Source organism: Cyprinodon variegatus, unplaced genomic scaffold (assembly GCF_000732505.1).
Source record: "Cyprinodon variegatus isolate N-32 unplaced genomic scaffold, C_variegatus-1.0 Scaffold529, whole genome shotgun sequence".
Taxonomy (NCBI): Eukaryota; Metazoa; Chordata; class Actinopteri; order Cyprinodontiformes; family Cyprinodontidae; genus Cyprinodon; species Cyprinodon variegatus.
In genome coordinates, this window is record NW_015150982.1 from 315,467 (window position 1) to 331,278 (window position 15,812).

General features: G+C 37.0%; 1 protein-coding gene across 2 annotated transcripts in view; it reads right to left on the bottom strand.

Annotated features, from left to right (window-relative positions):
• prkar1b (protein kinase, cAMP-dependent, regulatory subunit type I beta) overlaps positions 1 to 15,812 on the bottom strand; it is an 88,535-nt gene that overhangs the window by 63,133 nt on the left and 9,590 nt on the right. Inside the window, exons 1-2 of one of the 2 annotated variants that reach the window (XM_015391224.1) lie at positions 5,609 to 5,874; positions 2,553 to 2,723 (exon numbers count right to left, since the gene is read on the bottom strand). In XM_015391224.1, coding sequence (XP_015246710.1) covers positions 2,553 to 2,723; positions 5,609 to 5,611 — 174 coding nt within the window. In that variant the 5' untranslated portion in view covers positions 5,612 to 5,874. Of the gene's footprint in view, positions 1 to 2,552; positions 2,724 to 5,608; positions 5,875 to 15,812 lie in introns of those variants that run through there. The other variant, XM_015391223.1, reaches the window with a different exon arrangement.

Consider the following 15,812-nt stretch of genomic DNA (forward strand, 5'->3'; position numbering starts at 1 on the left):
TACTCTTGATCATCTGTCCATCATCGTATAAAGCCCGCCCTGACAATTTGATTGGATCGCCTGACAGTGGGCAATAATACTCGCGCTACTATGGAGCAGAGCCAGACCAAACTTCCCCGAACTCAAACCTTGTGGGCGGGACTAAGTTCGGACTGGCACCCAGGCTACCAAATCTATATAACCACTGGTAATTTCAGTGAAAATCATATGGACTTATGTGCCTAAAGAACATGCGTTTTGTCAAGCCCTCTCCCTCCAATTAAGGCCAAACCTTCAGTTAATTTAGTTGCAACCTTCAAAAACAAGTGATGCAAACTGTTGGACATTTATGAGAGTGTATTTGGAAATGAGTGGAAAAAAAGCAGCAACGAAGGTCTTGTTTAGAGTCACATAATAACAACAACCCTGTAGTTTCTCATTCAGAATAATTCAGTTTATATGACAGGTGTATTATGTAAACACTTCAATATTATATGCTGTAAAAGGCAATTATCCTTGTCACATTTCAAAATCTAAGTCTTTTATCACACCTTAATTCATTAGAACATTAATGTTTGTTATTGTTTGTATCCACATATATAAAGCACGCTTTTGTTTGGATCCAAAACCAAATTGTTCTGCACTAATTGCCAGAAAATAAGACATGCGCTAAAAGGGCTTTAAAATGCCTAAGGATGGAATATAAAACAGATGCAAGTGTATTAATGCAAAGAGAAGCGGAGTCGACCAAATGAGTTTTAATGCAAGAGTAATAAGTTCTTTTAAGTAATGAAACAAAAAATACTTTGTGGAATATTTAACCATCTGTTAAGCAGAAAGTTAATAAAAATATAAGACTGTTTTCAGTGTTTCTAAGGTTTAGCCCAAATCACAGCCATGAACCCACTTAATATAATCTACAGGAGGTTGATGCACTTTCAAAGCACGCTTTTAGATTGCTAAACCAAAGGGGGTGTGAACTACAACATGTAGCATTTGCCTTAGCATTGCACTGAGCTCAATGCAGTGATCTTCAGGAGCATTAAAAAGCCTACAGTGGTTCATCCACTAGAACTGACTGAGACCTTTACATTGTACTTTCAGAGCTTGTTATGAGTTGTTTAGCCAAGTCTGATTTATTAGCATAGTTTTTCAGGTTTAATTTTGTTTGTCTTCTTGTGAAGTTAATCACACAAAAGAAAAATTAACTTAGAAATATGAAGAGGAAGAAAGATCATGTGGAAAATGTAGATTTTCATCTGTTTAGCTTGTAACTCCGAATAAAAATAATTAGTTTTAATTAATATTTTCAGTATGTTGTACAAGGCTTACCTGTAGGCTTTCCTGGCAGTTTTATATCTACATTGAATAATGACATATCGGCCAAAATATCCTAGATATATCATGATATAAGGTTTTGACATACCGACTGCTAGCTGAGTGTAAATAAAGGTGAAGTGACTTGTACCCGCCTTTCGATGTCAGGACCATTTTGTTGTTCAAGAGAGCATATTTGGATTATCTGAAACTGGGATAGAGTTACTAGAAACAACAGCTGTGAAACTTTTTTTTTGGGCCACCTTTAGCTTTGGTTCTGACATTTTTATATAATCTTATAGAATGCAAGTTAATAATATTTTCTATGAAGACCGAAACAATTAGGGTATCAGTCCATGTTTTATTGGTTTTTATTTCACATGGTAGTGAATTAAATAATTCTACTCACAGAAATCTGACCTTTTCATGTTAAAACATATGTTGGTTCAAACCAGAAAAGCCCACAGGGGTGAGCTCTCCACAGATCGTGATTTTGGTCCTCCTCCTTGAGGCATGTCATTCATGGAAGGGTGCAAACATCAGCCCACCTTGCTAACATCATGATGATCTCTAGTCCACCAAATGGGGTGATTGCAACAATTAGGGATTGGTGATATTCGGTTAATGTTGCTGCTTGTGTTAAAAATACTAGAAAAGTTGATAATGCTACATCCTCTTTAATGTGCATACACATCAAGTTGAATTCTCATGGGTACCTTGTTTAAATATTTTCCAAACTAGTTCTTTTCTAGTTTCTTTTCAAAACTAGTGTTTAAAAAATAATTTTAAACATGTATGCAGTTTTGCCAGCTTCCAATTATATAAGCAAAGATAAACACAGTGCAAAAGAATTCATACCCTTTCAACTTTTTGACATTTTGCATATTACTTGAATTTCTTGTATATTGGACAATGCAAATAAGAGTGTTAAGTGGGAGGAAATTGATTTATACTTTTAATTTATTTATCTATTTTTTTTTGTCTTTTAAAAAAAAAAAAATTATCTGAATAAGCTAAAAAGGTAGTGTAGGATGCAAATGTAAAGAGCCATAAATAAAAAGAAATATTGTAAAATGCAGATACTGCTGCAGTATTGGTTCTGCAGATTTAGTTACCAGAATATTCACTCTTTGTATCTGATCCAATTAAATTAAATAACTGACCAAGTTTAACACAGTTTCTTAGCCCACTGCCCTTTTGGTCCTTTTTTTCATCAAGACTTTACATTTGAGGTCTGAACTACTGTGCAATCTGACCTTGCGAACATAGCTGACGGCGTCCTCCTCGGTGTACACTTCGGCGCTGACTCCTCCCCTGCGGCGGCGGGCCTTGACGACCGGGTTTGGAGGAGGAGGAGAAACCTCATCGTCATGGGAGTCTGACTGGCTGTTAGACTTCTGCCGTGCCATAATCTGCTTGCATTCTTCCTGTAAAATCAAATAGATAAAGGTGTTAAGACACTATTGTACTAAATGCCTGAACACATGAGAAAATACAAGCTGGCGTCCTGCTCATTTAAGGTTAAAAAAAGAAAACAACAAAACAAAGAAGAGATCAGAGGAGACCCAGGAGGACTGTGGTTGACGGGGGGGCCAACCCTGAACACTGATTAGTTATTGACTGCTTTCACGATTAAACCATTAGCATACAAGATCACTGTAGCCTTGACACTGTATAGGAGTGCTTTAAGACCCAAACAGCAACACTTTGTACAAAATCAACTAAGGCTGAAACATTTAATTGGATTAATCCTGATTAAATGATTATCGTAATAATCTTCAACTAATTAGGTAATGATTAATCGTTAACTTGAGTACATAGACTCTACAACATGCCTTCAGCTAAAAGAGCAACCCACACAAAGACGTTATTACATGAAAATTGTAAAAAAAAAATATATTTTGCATGCAAGATGAAAAACCTTTTTTTTACTCATGAACATGCTTTACCAAGTCGACATGGAGCACAGTTTTAAAAATTCAGTTTAAAATCTTCTTAAAGGAACCTTCTGCTATCTGATTATTATTTAAAAGGAGAATCAACAGATTCATCAATTAACTAAATAGGCGTTAGTTGCAGCGCTAAAAGCAAATCAGTCTTTGCTTATCTTAACAAAAACACAAACTACTGCAATTATTAAAGCTCTAAATCAATGTTTAGCTTGAGTGTGTTTATCTGCAGCATGGTCAATATGATAGTGTTTTTTTAAATTAAACTTTAGTTAAACAATCATCTTTTTTCCCCTTTACAATATTATTTATATGGCCTGAGTGCAGATGCTTGTTAAGTTTTCTCTTTCACCCAAGCTGGTCCAAAGAGGGAACTAAACGATTTCTTTAGGCCTCCCTGCCAGCAGAGGGTCCAACAAAGCACTTGACCCACAGACAATGTACATCTTAAGACTTCCATAGATATGGTTGCCTAGATTATGCTACTTTTAACTATAATTTAAAAGAATTGCATGTGGAGGAATATCTGCATGGCTAGTTAATTTTATATTCTAATAGGTTATTAGTTTAATCAATTCTGTTGTACAGACTTATATGCATGTACACTGTACATATATATAAGTCTTGAAAGAGTACTTCTCTCAAGCAACAACAAAGAACACAAAAAACATGGCTGTAGCAACACAAGACAGTTACGCAAATTAAGTTCTCTTGAACATTAACTTAATGGTTTCTTTGATATGATCTTTAAGTAAAGTTTATTCTTTAATATAGTAAATGTATCTGTCAGTTGATCTTTAAGTAAAGCAAGAACACAGCAGATGGGTGATGGTCATAACTGGAAGTTAAAGCCTCAGTTAAGGCCTTCATATATTCACAGGATGGTTCATATCTTTCCTGTCAGTCAACAAAAACCCCATGTTAGGGAGTCAGGGCTTACAACAGGCTTTTCTGGTAAAAACTGTTAAAAAAAAAAAAAACAGGTAACAGCTCCAACAAGAAGAAAGGAATAAAAAAAAAAAACCCTGAGGTTAAACTTTCGTTCTCTGTCAACAAAAAAATTTAATTTGTTTGGAACTGGATGGTTGAATAACTGAAAGACTCTGGTCAGGTCAAATATATTCTCCACATTTTCTTCAGGGTTTCCATTGATGCTAATCGCGGCAAAATTACTGATTAAGGCTCATATCCATTTTGATGGAGAAATGTACTGTTTGGTCATTCCTGCCTGGTATATATATATATATATATATATATATATATATATATATAAATAATTATACTGCTGTATATAGAGGGATGAGATTTATATAGGTACAAAACAAAATCTAAATTGTGCTTTTGAAAGCTTTCTTCAAACTGTGGCTGATTTTCCACAAACTGTAGCTTTATTTACGTTAATATATACATAAATTTTAAGATATTACTACAAGAATGTGCTGACGTGCTAAGTTGGCAAACTAGATCATTTTGAAGCCCAACCATTAGCCTAAGTTAATTTCTTTAGCATTAGATACTATGCTGAAGCCAGAGAACAACCGTCAATCCCTTTTACTCGTTCTGAAAAATAAATATTATAAAAGGCTGTGTTGTACAGTTTAGACTAGAGGTAATTTAAACTTCTGACCATTCTTATTATGAACCATTGTGTATGTAAACAAATAAATTTAACTTTGAACAGAACAATAGAATGAGCTGAAACACAGGGTATTCAATTTTAACCTCACATGCTAGAAAAATTAATATTTATTAGATCTGTCCTTATTTTAATTTTGAATGTTTCATTCTTTCTGTTTTAAAATGACTTTGATTCAATCTATGCCTCATACTGTCCAGTAATCAGTTTCAGGAGACTGTTTAAAGCCACCACCAATTAGAAAGTGTGCAAAGAAGTCATTAGTTTGCACTTTGATTCAGCCTTTGAAATGGGACCCGTTTAATGATTTTATTCTGTTTTTGTTTTTTTTATTGCTGCACCTTTATATTTAACTGCCACCCAGTTTGAATATAGTAGTTGCTCATCCCAGAATAAAACAACAAATACAAATCAGGAGGCAGATGAAGCACACTTTCACATGCTTCTTGCTTATACGCACAGTCGAAAATCTGAGAAACACAGCCTGCAGGATAAGAGGACAACAACACAAACTCTCCCTCCTCCACAGATGAACCGGCAGACAGCACAGGGAAGCGAGGGATCCCACAGATATGATTTAATTAAGAGAGGAAGTCTGAAATCAGGTAAACTTTCAGTTTCCTTGCATGAATAAAAAAAGAACAAAAAAATGACTCTTCATATATTAACCTAGTGACAAAACTCAGGTATCAAACTCCAGGTTAGGTTTGCATTCAGAGGTACTTACCATGGCATGTAGGGCCCCTGGTCAGGCCTGCTGTGTGTGCCCCAGCATCAACTCTCACCGTGCTTTCATAGGAATCAGCACACATGGATTTCCTTCCTATTTACACCTGACACACATGCCACAGCATGTCAGCATCTTCCCTTTAAAAGCACATATATAGTCTTACAAAGAGCGGAGGAGATTCTGCGGTCCCCACGACGATGAAAACACTGATCACAGCAGAAAAAGAACCTGGCTCTCCATGGCTGCCGCAGCACGCTTCTGTGTCGCCTGCTTTCTGCCCTCTGTCTGGTTCTCTCGCTCTCACACTCACAATCAGGTGGCGCAGTGAGCGGGCTCTTCTTGCTGCCCTCCGTCACTATGACAACTGGGTGAGACAAGAGTCTGATCGGAAAGGCAGAGCGGCTCGGAGATGCTCTTCCATTCTCGCACGCACTGCTTCTTCTGACGCCTGGTCTGCAAAAAATCTCTCTGATCCCAGTGAGTCAGTTAGCAGAACGGGAAACGTCACTCTGCTCGGCGCGCACTTCTGTTCCGACCAAATGGTGTGTCGGCATGTTGTGCGCCGCATTCCCTCACTTACTAACCTGGTGTTTATGCCAGAAACTTCTTTCTGATCTTTTTATTAATGTCTACAGGCCGTACTGACACAGGTATTCATCAACCGATAATCAAAATAAATCCACCTTGACTGATGATATATGGAAAACATATTTTTTCTTTGTAGTTATTAAAACTGGATGTAATTAGAAAATTCTCTTATGCATTGTCTTTGGTCCATTAAAAACTGTAATTCATGCCAAAAACCTTTTATAAAAAGCCTACAATATCTCATCATTGTAATATGAAACTAGATATGCAAGTTAACTATTTATCTGCAAATATAAATACAAATGGTGCACAGTTATTACATCATCCAAGTCGGTTTTAAGTTTTTTTGGAATCTGAGTATACTATTTTTTTGATGAGAGCACAATTTTGTTTTATTACGCTGTAGCTTTTTTTTAGTGACTCCTCCAAATTTCTGTATTCATATTTTAACCTTAACTTCTACAATCTTCGACCTGCCTGTCAGTTTTCTGGACATATTTTTTTATTTTAATACAAGACAAATAAAGATTTCTTTTAATACAGAAATGGAAAAATGTCCATGTGCTGTATATTATCCGGTTTCAATACACAGTCAGGAAATATTTGCAGGAATTACTAGAGAGATGCCGCCTGTCATCTTTGAAAATACAATAATGTCATAGTTTTAAAACCAGCTGTTGTTACCTGATGTCCTTCTGGAAAATGGAACCAGCATCTCTATGAACTTTCCTGATAGATATCGTCTCAAGGGGCCTGTAATCTCTGCTATTGATCATGCATCTTTTAATACCACACTTTTTCCTTTCCACTTAACTTTCCCATCAATATGCTTACGCCACTTTCTTTGGAAGTGGACATGTTGGTTTACTAATGGAGGTGTTAATAACCATCTGCTGGAGGAACGGTGAACTTCAAATGTTTTTCAATGCATCAAATTTTTTGGCTGAAAAATCCTTTTTAAGTTACCAGGGATACTCATCAAAATTATAAGTAAACGCATTCCTCAATCGTATAATTAAATGTATAATGAACATATTTCATATATGGGGGGAGTGATGGCCTGGTTGGTTAGAGCAGTGCGCTTCTGCTCTGAGAAGGTTGCTAGCACCCAGTTTCAATCCCCACAGCCTCCACTGTGGCTCCCTAAACAAGCCCCTTAACCCCACACTCCTCCCCGGGCGCCGCACAATTGCAACCCACTGCTTCCCATGGGGGATGGGTTAAATGCACAGCTAAATTTCTCCAGTGTGAGATCAATAAAGTTAAATTATAAGTTTGAACTGATCTACTGAGCTAAAATACATTTTTTGCTAAGATTCTAAATCAGTTGAGCTGTACCTAAATGCATTGGTAAATAAATTGACTGTCTTGAGATTTTGTTTTTATTTTCTGTTGAACTCAAAACCCCAACTTCTAAAAATCAACCTGCAGCAAATTTTACATTCATTCTAGATTCTAGGTCAACATCTGGTACATTTAATCTTTAAATAAAAAATCCACTAATGAGTTGGCATGAATTACAGAACATTGGAATAAGTAGACAAACTCTGAAAGAAAAAAGGGAAATCTGTATCAGCATGAAAATCTGTGCTGCTCTACCTACAACAGAACCTTTAAAGTTGAAGTTTAAATGCATTCATGCATTTTTGTGCAAAATAACCAAAACAAAGTAACCTTAACACCTCATATAAACAGTAAAAATATACAATGTAATATTTATTGTTGCCTTTATAAAAAGAATCCACAGTAGAGCTTTTCCATCATGCCTTCGGTTCTGCTTTGTTTTGCAGCTAAAAGAAACCGCGCCATTGCCCTACATTAGGCCCTCTCCCTTCGTCTGTACTCTTCCTGCGTCATCATCTGCAGCTGTATGCCAGGCAAGAGAGGACGGGGCAAAGAGAAAGATGGTAGAACACTAAGGACTGAAGCATAAGCAGGCCGAAATAATAACAGAAAAGCTAATCATAAAAGTGGGCTTTCAATAAGCAGTACAATGAGAAAACACTAATCCAATCCCACACAAGGAGGCTCAAAAAAGTCACTTTTGTTAAAACCATCAACACCTACACTTTAAACTAATTCGTGGATTTTGAGGGGTATTAAAATTAATATATTCTGCCCCTTGAATCAATTTGCAATCAACAAAAGTAATGACTAACTCATCTAAAAAGCCACAACAAACAATTCATCAACCTGAGAGCCCAACATGCACAAGAGCAAAAGCATTCCTCTCATCAAACTCCTCCGGCCACAAATACTTGAAACAAAAGTTCCTTTGAAAAAGTTCAATATTTGTTTTAATAGAGAAAACAAAACGGTACACATCCATAAGTGTTTACCTTACGTTTACCTCCTCCAGCTCCATCCACAGTTTCACTCTGCACTGCCTGGGCTGGAAGTGTGCAAGTGAACTGAAAACAAGGCAGCACTGAAGGCGCACATGCACACACACAAAAATCACACGCAGGTAATGAAGCATGCAGGAGCTGATCCACCGGCGGAGCTAACAGTCTACTCATCACCTCGTTCCACACCATTACAGCACCACAATGGGGCGGATTTTCACTGCTGCGTCGGCTCTGACTGCGCTGATGATGTTCCTTCTGTTCCCTTTTTCAGCACACATCCAAGCCTGTCTATCTACACAATACATCCAAACTCAAAAGTTAGCTTTCAAACTATCTATTTCAGTATTTTTTACTGTCAATCCTAAGTGGCAAATGAGGTAAAAATGACAAATATAACTCAAAGGAGACTGATTTTCTTTTCCCCTGAAAAGATCTACAGAACCAACTGAGAAAACAACATGGTGATTAATCCAGATTATTCTTTGACAAAACGAACAAAAAAACGATCCTGTAGAGCTTTTCTTTTGAACCTTGCTGACCTGTTTTTACTGCCATTTATTGCCATCATCCCACAATCCTTGTTTCTCAAGAACTAACAGCAGTAGGTAATGGAGAAATGAGAAAAATGAGGACCACCATGGAGGGAAAACCCAAGAGCATAATTTGCGGGACCCTCAGGTGAGTCATGGAAGAGGACGTTTGGTTTCGGGTCACTGCGTGCAACCAGGGGTAATTTGAACAACTATGCTCAAAGTGAAGCAGTGTGTTTAGGTTTTTAAGTCCTCCTGGGTGCGGCATCGCTTGTGATCTTCATCTGATCTCATAATTCTAGAGCAATGGAACAGAAAATCTGTAAATGTACTTGTACTAAAAAATGTAAGTGTACTAAATGTACTACCCGTGACCCATTTTACATTTTGTCATATTATAGCCACAGGGTTCAGTTTATTCTATCGAGATTTTATGTGATTAAACAGCACCAAATTTAGTATAAACATCAAGTGGAAGGAAAATAAGTTTTTTTTAATCTAAGATATGTGGTTTACATTTGTTTTAAACCCCTTTTTAATATAATATCACTAAATAAAATTTAGCACAACAATTCAGCTGTTCCGGTGAAGGATTCAGTTTTGGAGGAAAACAGTAGTGAACCAACAAAAGCCTTTTGTGGCGAATACCTGCACCAGATAAAACTAAAACTGAACTTCCTGCCATACAAACAAACTGCTACCTGCGATGGGAAACTAACAGTGTGCATCGCCATCCCCACTGTTAAACATGGTGGAAGCACCATCATGCCTTTCATCAGCACAAATACCAGAACTTTTTACAGTTATTTGCAGTTAAAAAAAATACATTTATAGTGTTTTATGTTTTGCAAATGCAGAAAAGTACAAATGCAAATTTAAAAACTAACAATATAAAAAACATTTGTTTATATACAGGGGAGACCAAAGTTTCAGCTGCCTTAAAGAGACCAGATGCTTTCTTATGAAAGACGACAGAATGGCTGATAACACAAAGCATGTTCTGGTCTCGCTGTGGAAGTGAAGACAGCAGCTGATTGTTTTACCCAACAAAGGAATCTATAAAAAACAATCTAATAAACAAACAGTCTTAATGCAGCAGGACCGTCACGAGCGTGCTGCTTTCAGCCATGCATTATGCAGAGTAGCTGCAACATGTGGCTTTACCCCAAAGCTACTCTCTCTTTAGTTCACAGAGAATCGTACTTAAATATAATCATAGCTCTTCTGTTAACCGAATCTGTTTGAGCAATTTTTTTCACATCTTAAAAAACTTATAAAAAATTATAAAGTAACATTAACAAGGAAAATTTAACTTGACTGTTTTTGTTTGAATCTCTTTACATGTTTTCTCCTCTTTCATGTCTTGAACTAGATATGGTCTTGTGTGTTCTTTAAAGAGCACAGGGTCATCATAAGCTTGTCTCATGCTTCACCCCGGCACTATATATTTTAAATTTCTCAACACGTTCCCAATATCTCTACCTCTCTTATTTCAGCGTTTCAAGGCTTGTCTTTTCCTTTGTACTTGCCCTTGTTTAGATTTTCACACAGTTGACCTGAAATTTAGTTATACAATTTAATCATTTCAAACCAAGAAGAAAAAAAAAATGTTATTTAGTTTAATTATATTTGAAAACAACTATCACTTAATTTTCTGCAACTAATAAAAGTGTATAGTAAGTAGTAAATACCTTTAAATTCAATTTCTTTAGGAATGAGCATTGTTCCCCATGGTATCCTCTCTTCTTTAGCACAGTCACCAGTCTATGTCTGAGAGGGCTACGAAATTAGGTTGAACACCTGTTTTAAGGACCATTGCTGTGTTTTTTTGCCATGACGTTTTGGGTCCATGACCTCGACAAAATCTTTATCCATGCTGCGCATTACAGGAAGGTTTTAAGGGTATTTGCAGGAGAAACAAGCCCAAAGCATCACAGATCCCTCAATGAACTTACCCTGAAACATACATAGAATAAAGAATTCTCCTGCATATTTTATGTCACACTGGACACTTTTGTGTGTTTACAGCTGAACAGATAAATTTAGTTGAAATTTCAGAAAAAGGACAGTTTCAGTACAGAAACTTTTTTTCAGTTGTAATGTTAAGAAAGGGAAGGGTTTATAATGTCTAACAGTAAGTATAGAGACTTAAGGACTTCAATATGTCACTCTCTAACAGTTCCCCAATGCTTAGCTTTGGAGATATGACCCTGTCTGCATGTGGTGGCAAGATGAATCGGGATCTTTAACTCTGCATAGTGGCTAAAAAAAATAATAATAAAAAAAATGGGCCACAGTCTCATCTCATATTTATACCCCAGAGGAACATACAGTCATCAATTACTTAGAAGTGTGTTAAAATGAAGTATAAATAGAATACTTATTTGATTAAACATATATTTAAAGAGTTTGTTGTTACTGCCAATAAGTGGACCTTTTGGAATATCACTTAATTCAATTCAGTTTATTTATATAGCGCCAATTCACAACACATGTCATGTCAAATTACTTTACAATTTAACCAGATCATACAGTCAAATTGATTCAAAGTTTTCTATCTAAAGAAAACCAGTTGATTGCGTCGACTTATGACTCAAAGGCAATCTCTCACACTAAATGCTGGTTTATGCTCAGAAACCAGGTCGTCTGTGTGTGTCGCAGTGAACGCAAATGTACCCCACATCCCCTCCGCAGACACTCTGGTGCGCCTCTCCAAAATTGTAGGTGACCGCAGACAGGAGGCCTCTGAATGGTCAATTTGTGAATAGTGAATTTCTCCGCTGTGAGATCAATAAAGCTCATCTGATCTAATCTACTCTAATCTAATCTAATCAAATCTACATCCGCTCTACACTATGCATATTTCCTGTTTGGCACCTTACCGGCTTGTTTTGTTTGTATGACCACCATTGTGGAAAGCGACTCGTGAAGATGGACCAGCTAGAAAAGCGAGAGACCGTGGGTCCCTTTTTCCACCTGGATCCCCTCTCTTTTTCACCCTCATTTCCCTCTGTTGTGGCACAATTGCCCCCACTGCCTCACCACATCTGCCGTATCTAGACCCACAGCTAGTTTGTGATTGTCCCTCTTGCGTTGTGGCATTGAATAATATAGCGCAGACCACGCTTCAAAATTGGGCATAAATCAAAAATATCTATGTCATACCTCTCGACAAGCTCATTGCAACACACTGCTGTGGGAATATAACCAGCCCTTAAGCATGCATGTAGCGAGAGTGGAGAGGAAAAACTCCCTTTTAACAGGAAGAAACCTCCAGGAGAACCAGGCGCAGTGTGAGCGGCCATCTGCAGAGGCCACCTGGGGTTCAAGGAGACAGAAGCAGACATACAGTAAGAAGCAGAGATATAAAAGGCAACTGTCAACCAGCTCCACAGGCAGCCCCGTCCAACAAACAACTCTCCTCAATCAAACAGCCTGATTCTAACTGTGACACCATCGCATCCTAAGCTAAGAAAATACTACACTTATTAGACATACCATTATCACTAAAGGAGGCAGAGGAACAACTGAACATCTAAACACAAAGAGCAGGACAGAGGACTTGGAAAAATAGTCAAGGGAGGGAAAGAGAGAAGCCATAGCTATGCTAAGCTAGTGCTAGCCTAGGCTAGTTCCTCATTACTACCAGAAATCAACCGCGTGAAAGTGACAAGCGCTCAGTAGAGAAGTGAAGCAGAAATCGTTCAGTTTTAAAGTGCTTCTGGACAGTTAAAGTTACTTAGATACAGATATATTACAGAAAAAAAGAACTTAATTCAGACGGATATAGCCTGAACAGCTAAAAAGAAAAAACAGGAAGTAAACACGATACGTCTCACTAACAACAGCAGTAGCCCCCATTAAAATGACTATTTCTTAACGAGACTGAAATTAAACAATAGATCTTTCCAAATTTTTTATGTGAGATTCTGATTATTTGTACAAATTATTTTTACTTTGAGTCACTATAAATATGGTTGGCTAAAAAACACTCCAAAAAACACTCCACATGATCTGATATGATTTCAATGAGTATTTTCTTACACTCAGCCAAAGCAATACCACTAATATCCCAAATAACACTGCAGGTGTCTAATGTAAGGAAACATCTGTAACGCAAGCTGCTAAGTTTAATTAATGAGTGACGAGTTCACAAACACCCTTATAGTTTCAGCAGATGCAAAGTGTTATAATTACTGTTGTGCACATTGAATCACTCAAAACAGACTGCAAGAGCAATTAGCTAAGCACAATGCCACATGTGCATTTACAGATGAGTCTTTTTAAAAGTAATCTTATAAGAACTTAATCATGACAAAATAAATATTATTTTGTGTCTTAGGCTGAACTGCTAATACCAAAAATTAGGGGCTCGCTTCAGTAATCAGAGACTTACAGCACAAACACTGAGCTGATAGAGAAGAGGAGACCAGAACACCCATCTGAAGCTTCTATTGTGTTCATAAAAGGCATAATTATCATGCATAAATGGGCAGGAAGAAAGGAAACAAGGCGCCTGTCATTTTCAAATTTACTCTGTCAGACTACAGACGTCTCAACGAACGAAAGTAAAGGTTATAAACAAACTATTTACAGAGATGATTGCAATCAAGACAGAAATAGAAGAATAATGGAGAAAGGAAGAGACAAGGAGAAAAAAAACAAACAGATAAATCAGCAAAATATGCATGAAACAGCAGGTTTCAGGGACCGGAGAAAACTGAGCAGATAAGACTGCGTGCTCTGAATGAAATGGATCCTTTTTCAGGAAGAAAATGAGGTTGGATTAGAAAAAAGTGGGCAGAAAGATTACACCCAGGCAATCTAATTCGCACACAAAAGATCCTGACTAGATTAGGGAATAAACTTTGTGAATACAGGATAGAGCTAGACTATCTATCCTCTGCTGTTGCCTAGGTTACCTCCTGTAGTGGGCGAGGAGCGCTAACAAGGATGGCCCTGAGAGGAAAGAAAAACAAAATCATGGAGGAGAAAAAATGAAAAAGGTTTTCAAAAGAATGTTTTTATCTTATTTTTTGGAACTGCGTGAAACATCTTCCTCAACTAAATATGAAATGAAATAAAACACAGTGAGTTCTACCAAATTGAGAAAATAAGCATTTTATCTCATTTTCCAATATAGCCTTATAATATGCTCAAATGTATAATAGTTTAAAAGAATGAATAATAAACACTCTGATGCTGGAAGAAAATGTTGGAAATGAATTAATGAGGCAAGTCAAATTTAGAACCTAAACCTCATAAATATTAGCTGGGATTTGGAAATGTTCTTTTAGAGTGCTGTTTTTATTCCAACCATCACATGGATTAACTTAGAATATAGCTATGTAAATGCTCCGTCTAATATCATAAATCACCAAAAAAAAGTGGTTATGTGATCTGGCAGAAACAGCCACAGCCACTCTACATCATTTAAATAGTGGTAATATGGTGAGAGTCTGCAGTCTACAGTGCTCTAACTAAAGGAAGAATAATACAAACATTTTGAATTCTTAAAAAAGGAACAATATCTATATCTATCTGCAAACTAGGGATGTTCCAATCCGATATCAACACTGGAAATCACTGGAACCTATTGGTTAATAATTTATTGTTAACAACACTTTTTTTCCCATACCTATTGCTGACTATTGTTCTTTCAGTGATCAAGTCTTTTCTGTCATTCCACACTACTAAAATAAGTAATAGAAGTATTTTAGATTCATGCTGATGTAGTATTGGGTCCATATCTCTATCGTATTGGAAATCATAAGTTGTGTCTGGACATCACTTCTGGAAAATCCATGTGGCAACCAATTCTCTACATTAGCTGCAGTGGTTAATGTGCAAAACAGCTAAACTGTAAACACGTGGGGAGTCTCTAATTTTGCAAGAATATAGTCTATTTCAACTTTATGTCTTAGTTTTGATCCATCTTTTAAATATCTTATTCAAATTACCACTAAGTTGCCAATGTACGTAATTACCACTGTACCACCCTCTATAGTCCCATCTCCTTATTAAGTGTCAGCATATATATCAGATAAGCTGATATTTGTGCTTTGCAATGTTTCTTTACAGCATAAACAGCTGCTAAATGTGTGCTGAGGCCCATGCCACAAAGCGGGCTCCATGTAGCAACATTACCTCCAGTCTATCCAGTTGAACCTATCCACAACAGTGGTAATCAGGATCAGTGCGTCACAAAGCTGGTTATCAACTCCCTAACTCAATCCAGCTTGAAGTGATCATGAATCTGTGACGGCAGCAAAACAATCTCTATCATGAGGAACAAAAAACTAATCTTACCGAAACACAAAGACAAAAAAAACAGTCTCAATGGAAAGTCAAACACGGTGGAGGCATGAAAGAGATGCCAAAGGATTGCTAGGCAAGGCAAGGCAAGGCAAATTTATTTGTATAGCACAATTCAGTACAAAGACAATGCAAAGTGCTTTACACGATTAAAATATAGGAAAATAAAACAGAATCAAAGCAAGTAGGAAAAAAAAAAGAAAAAAAAAACCAAAACAAAAAATGCAGACTCCAACAATGACGTCTTTACCAACTTCTGTCAACCCTGTTGACTTTATAGGTCCCGGACCCATTTATTTCAAACACAACATTGTTTTTTCAAACCACAAGATCCCTCATCTTGACACAATATGATACCCACAAGATCCCTGACCTTGACATCACAACATCCCTGACCTTGACACAATATGGTACCCACAA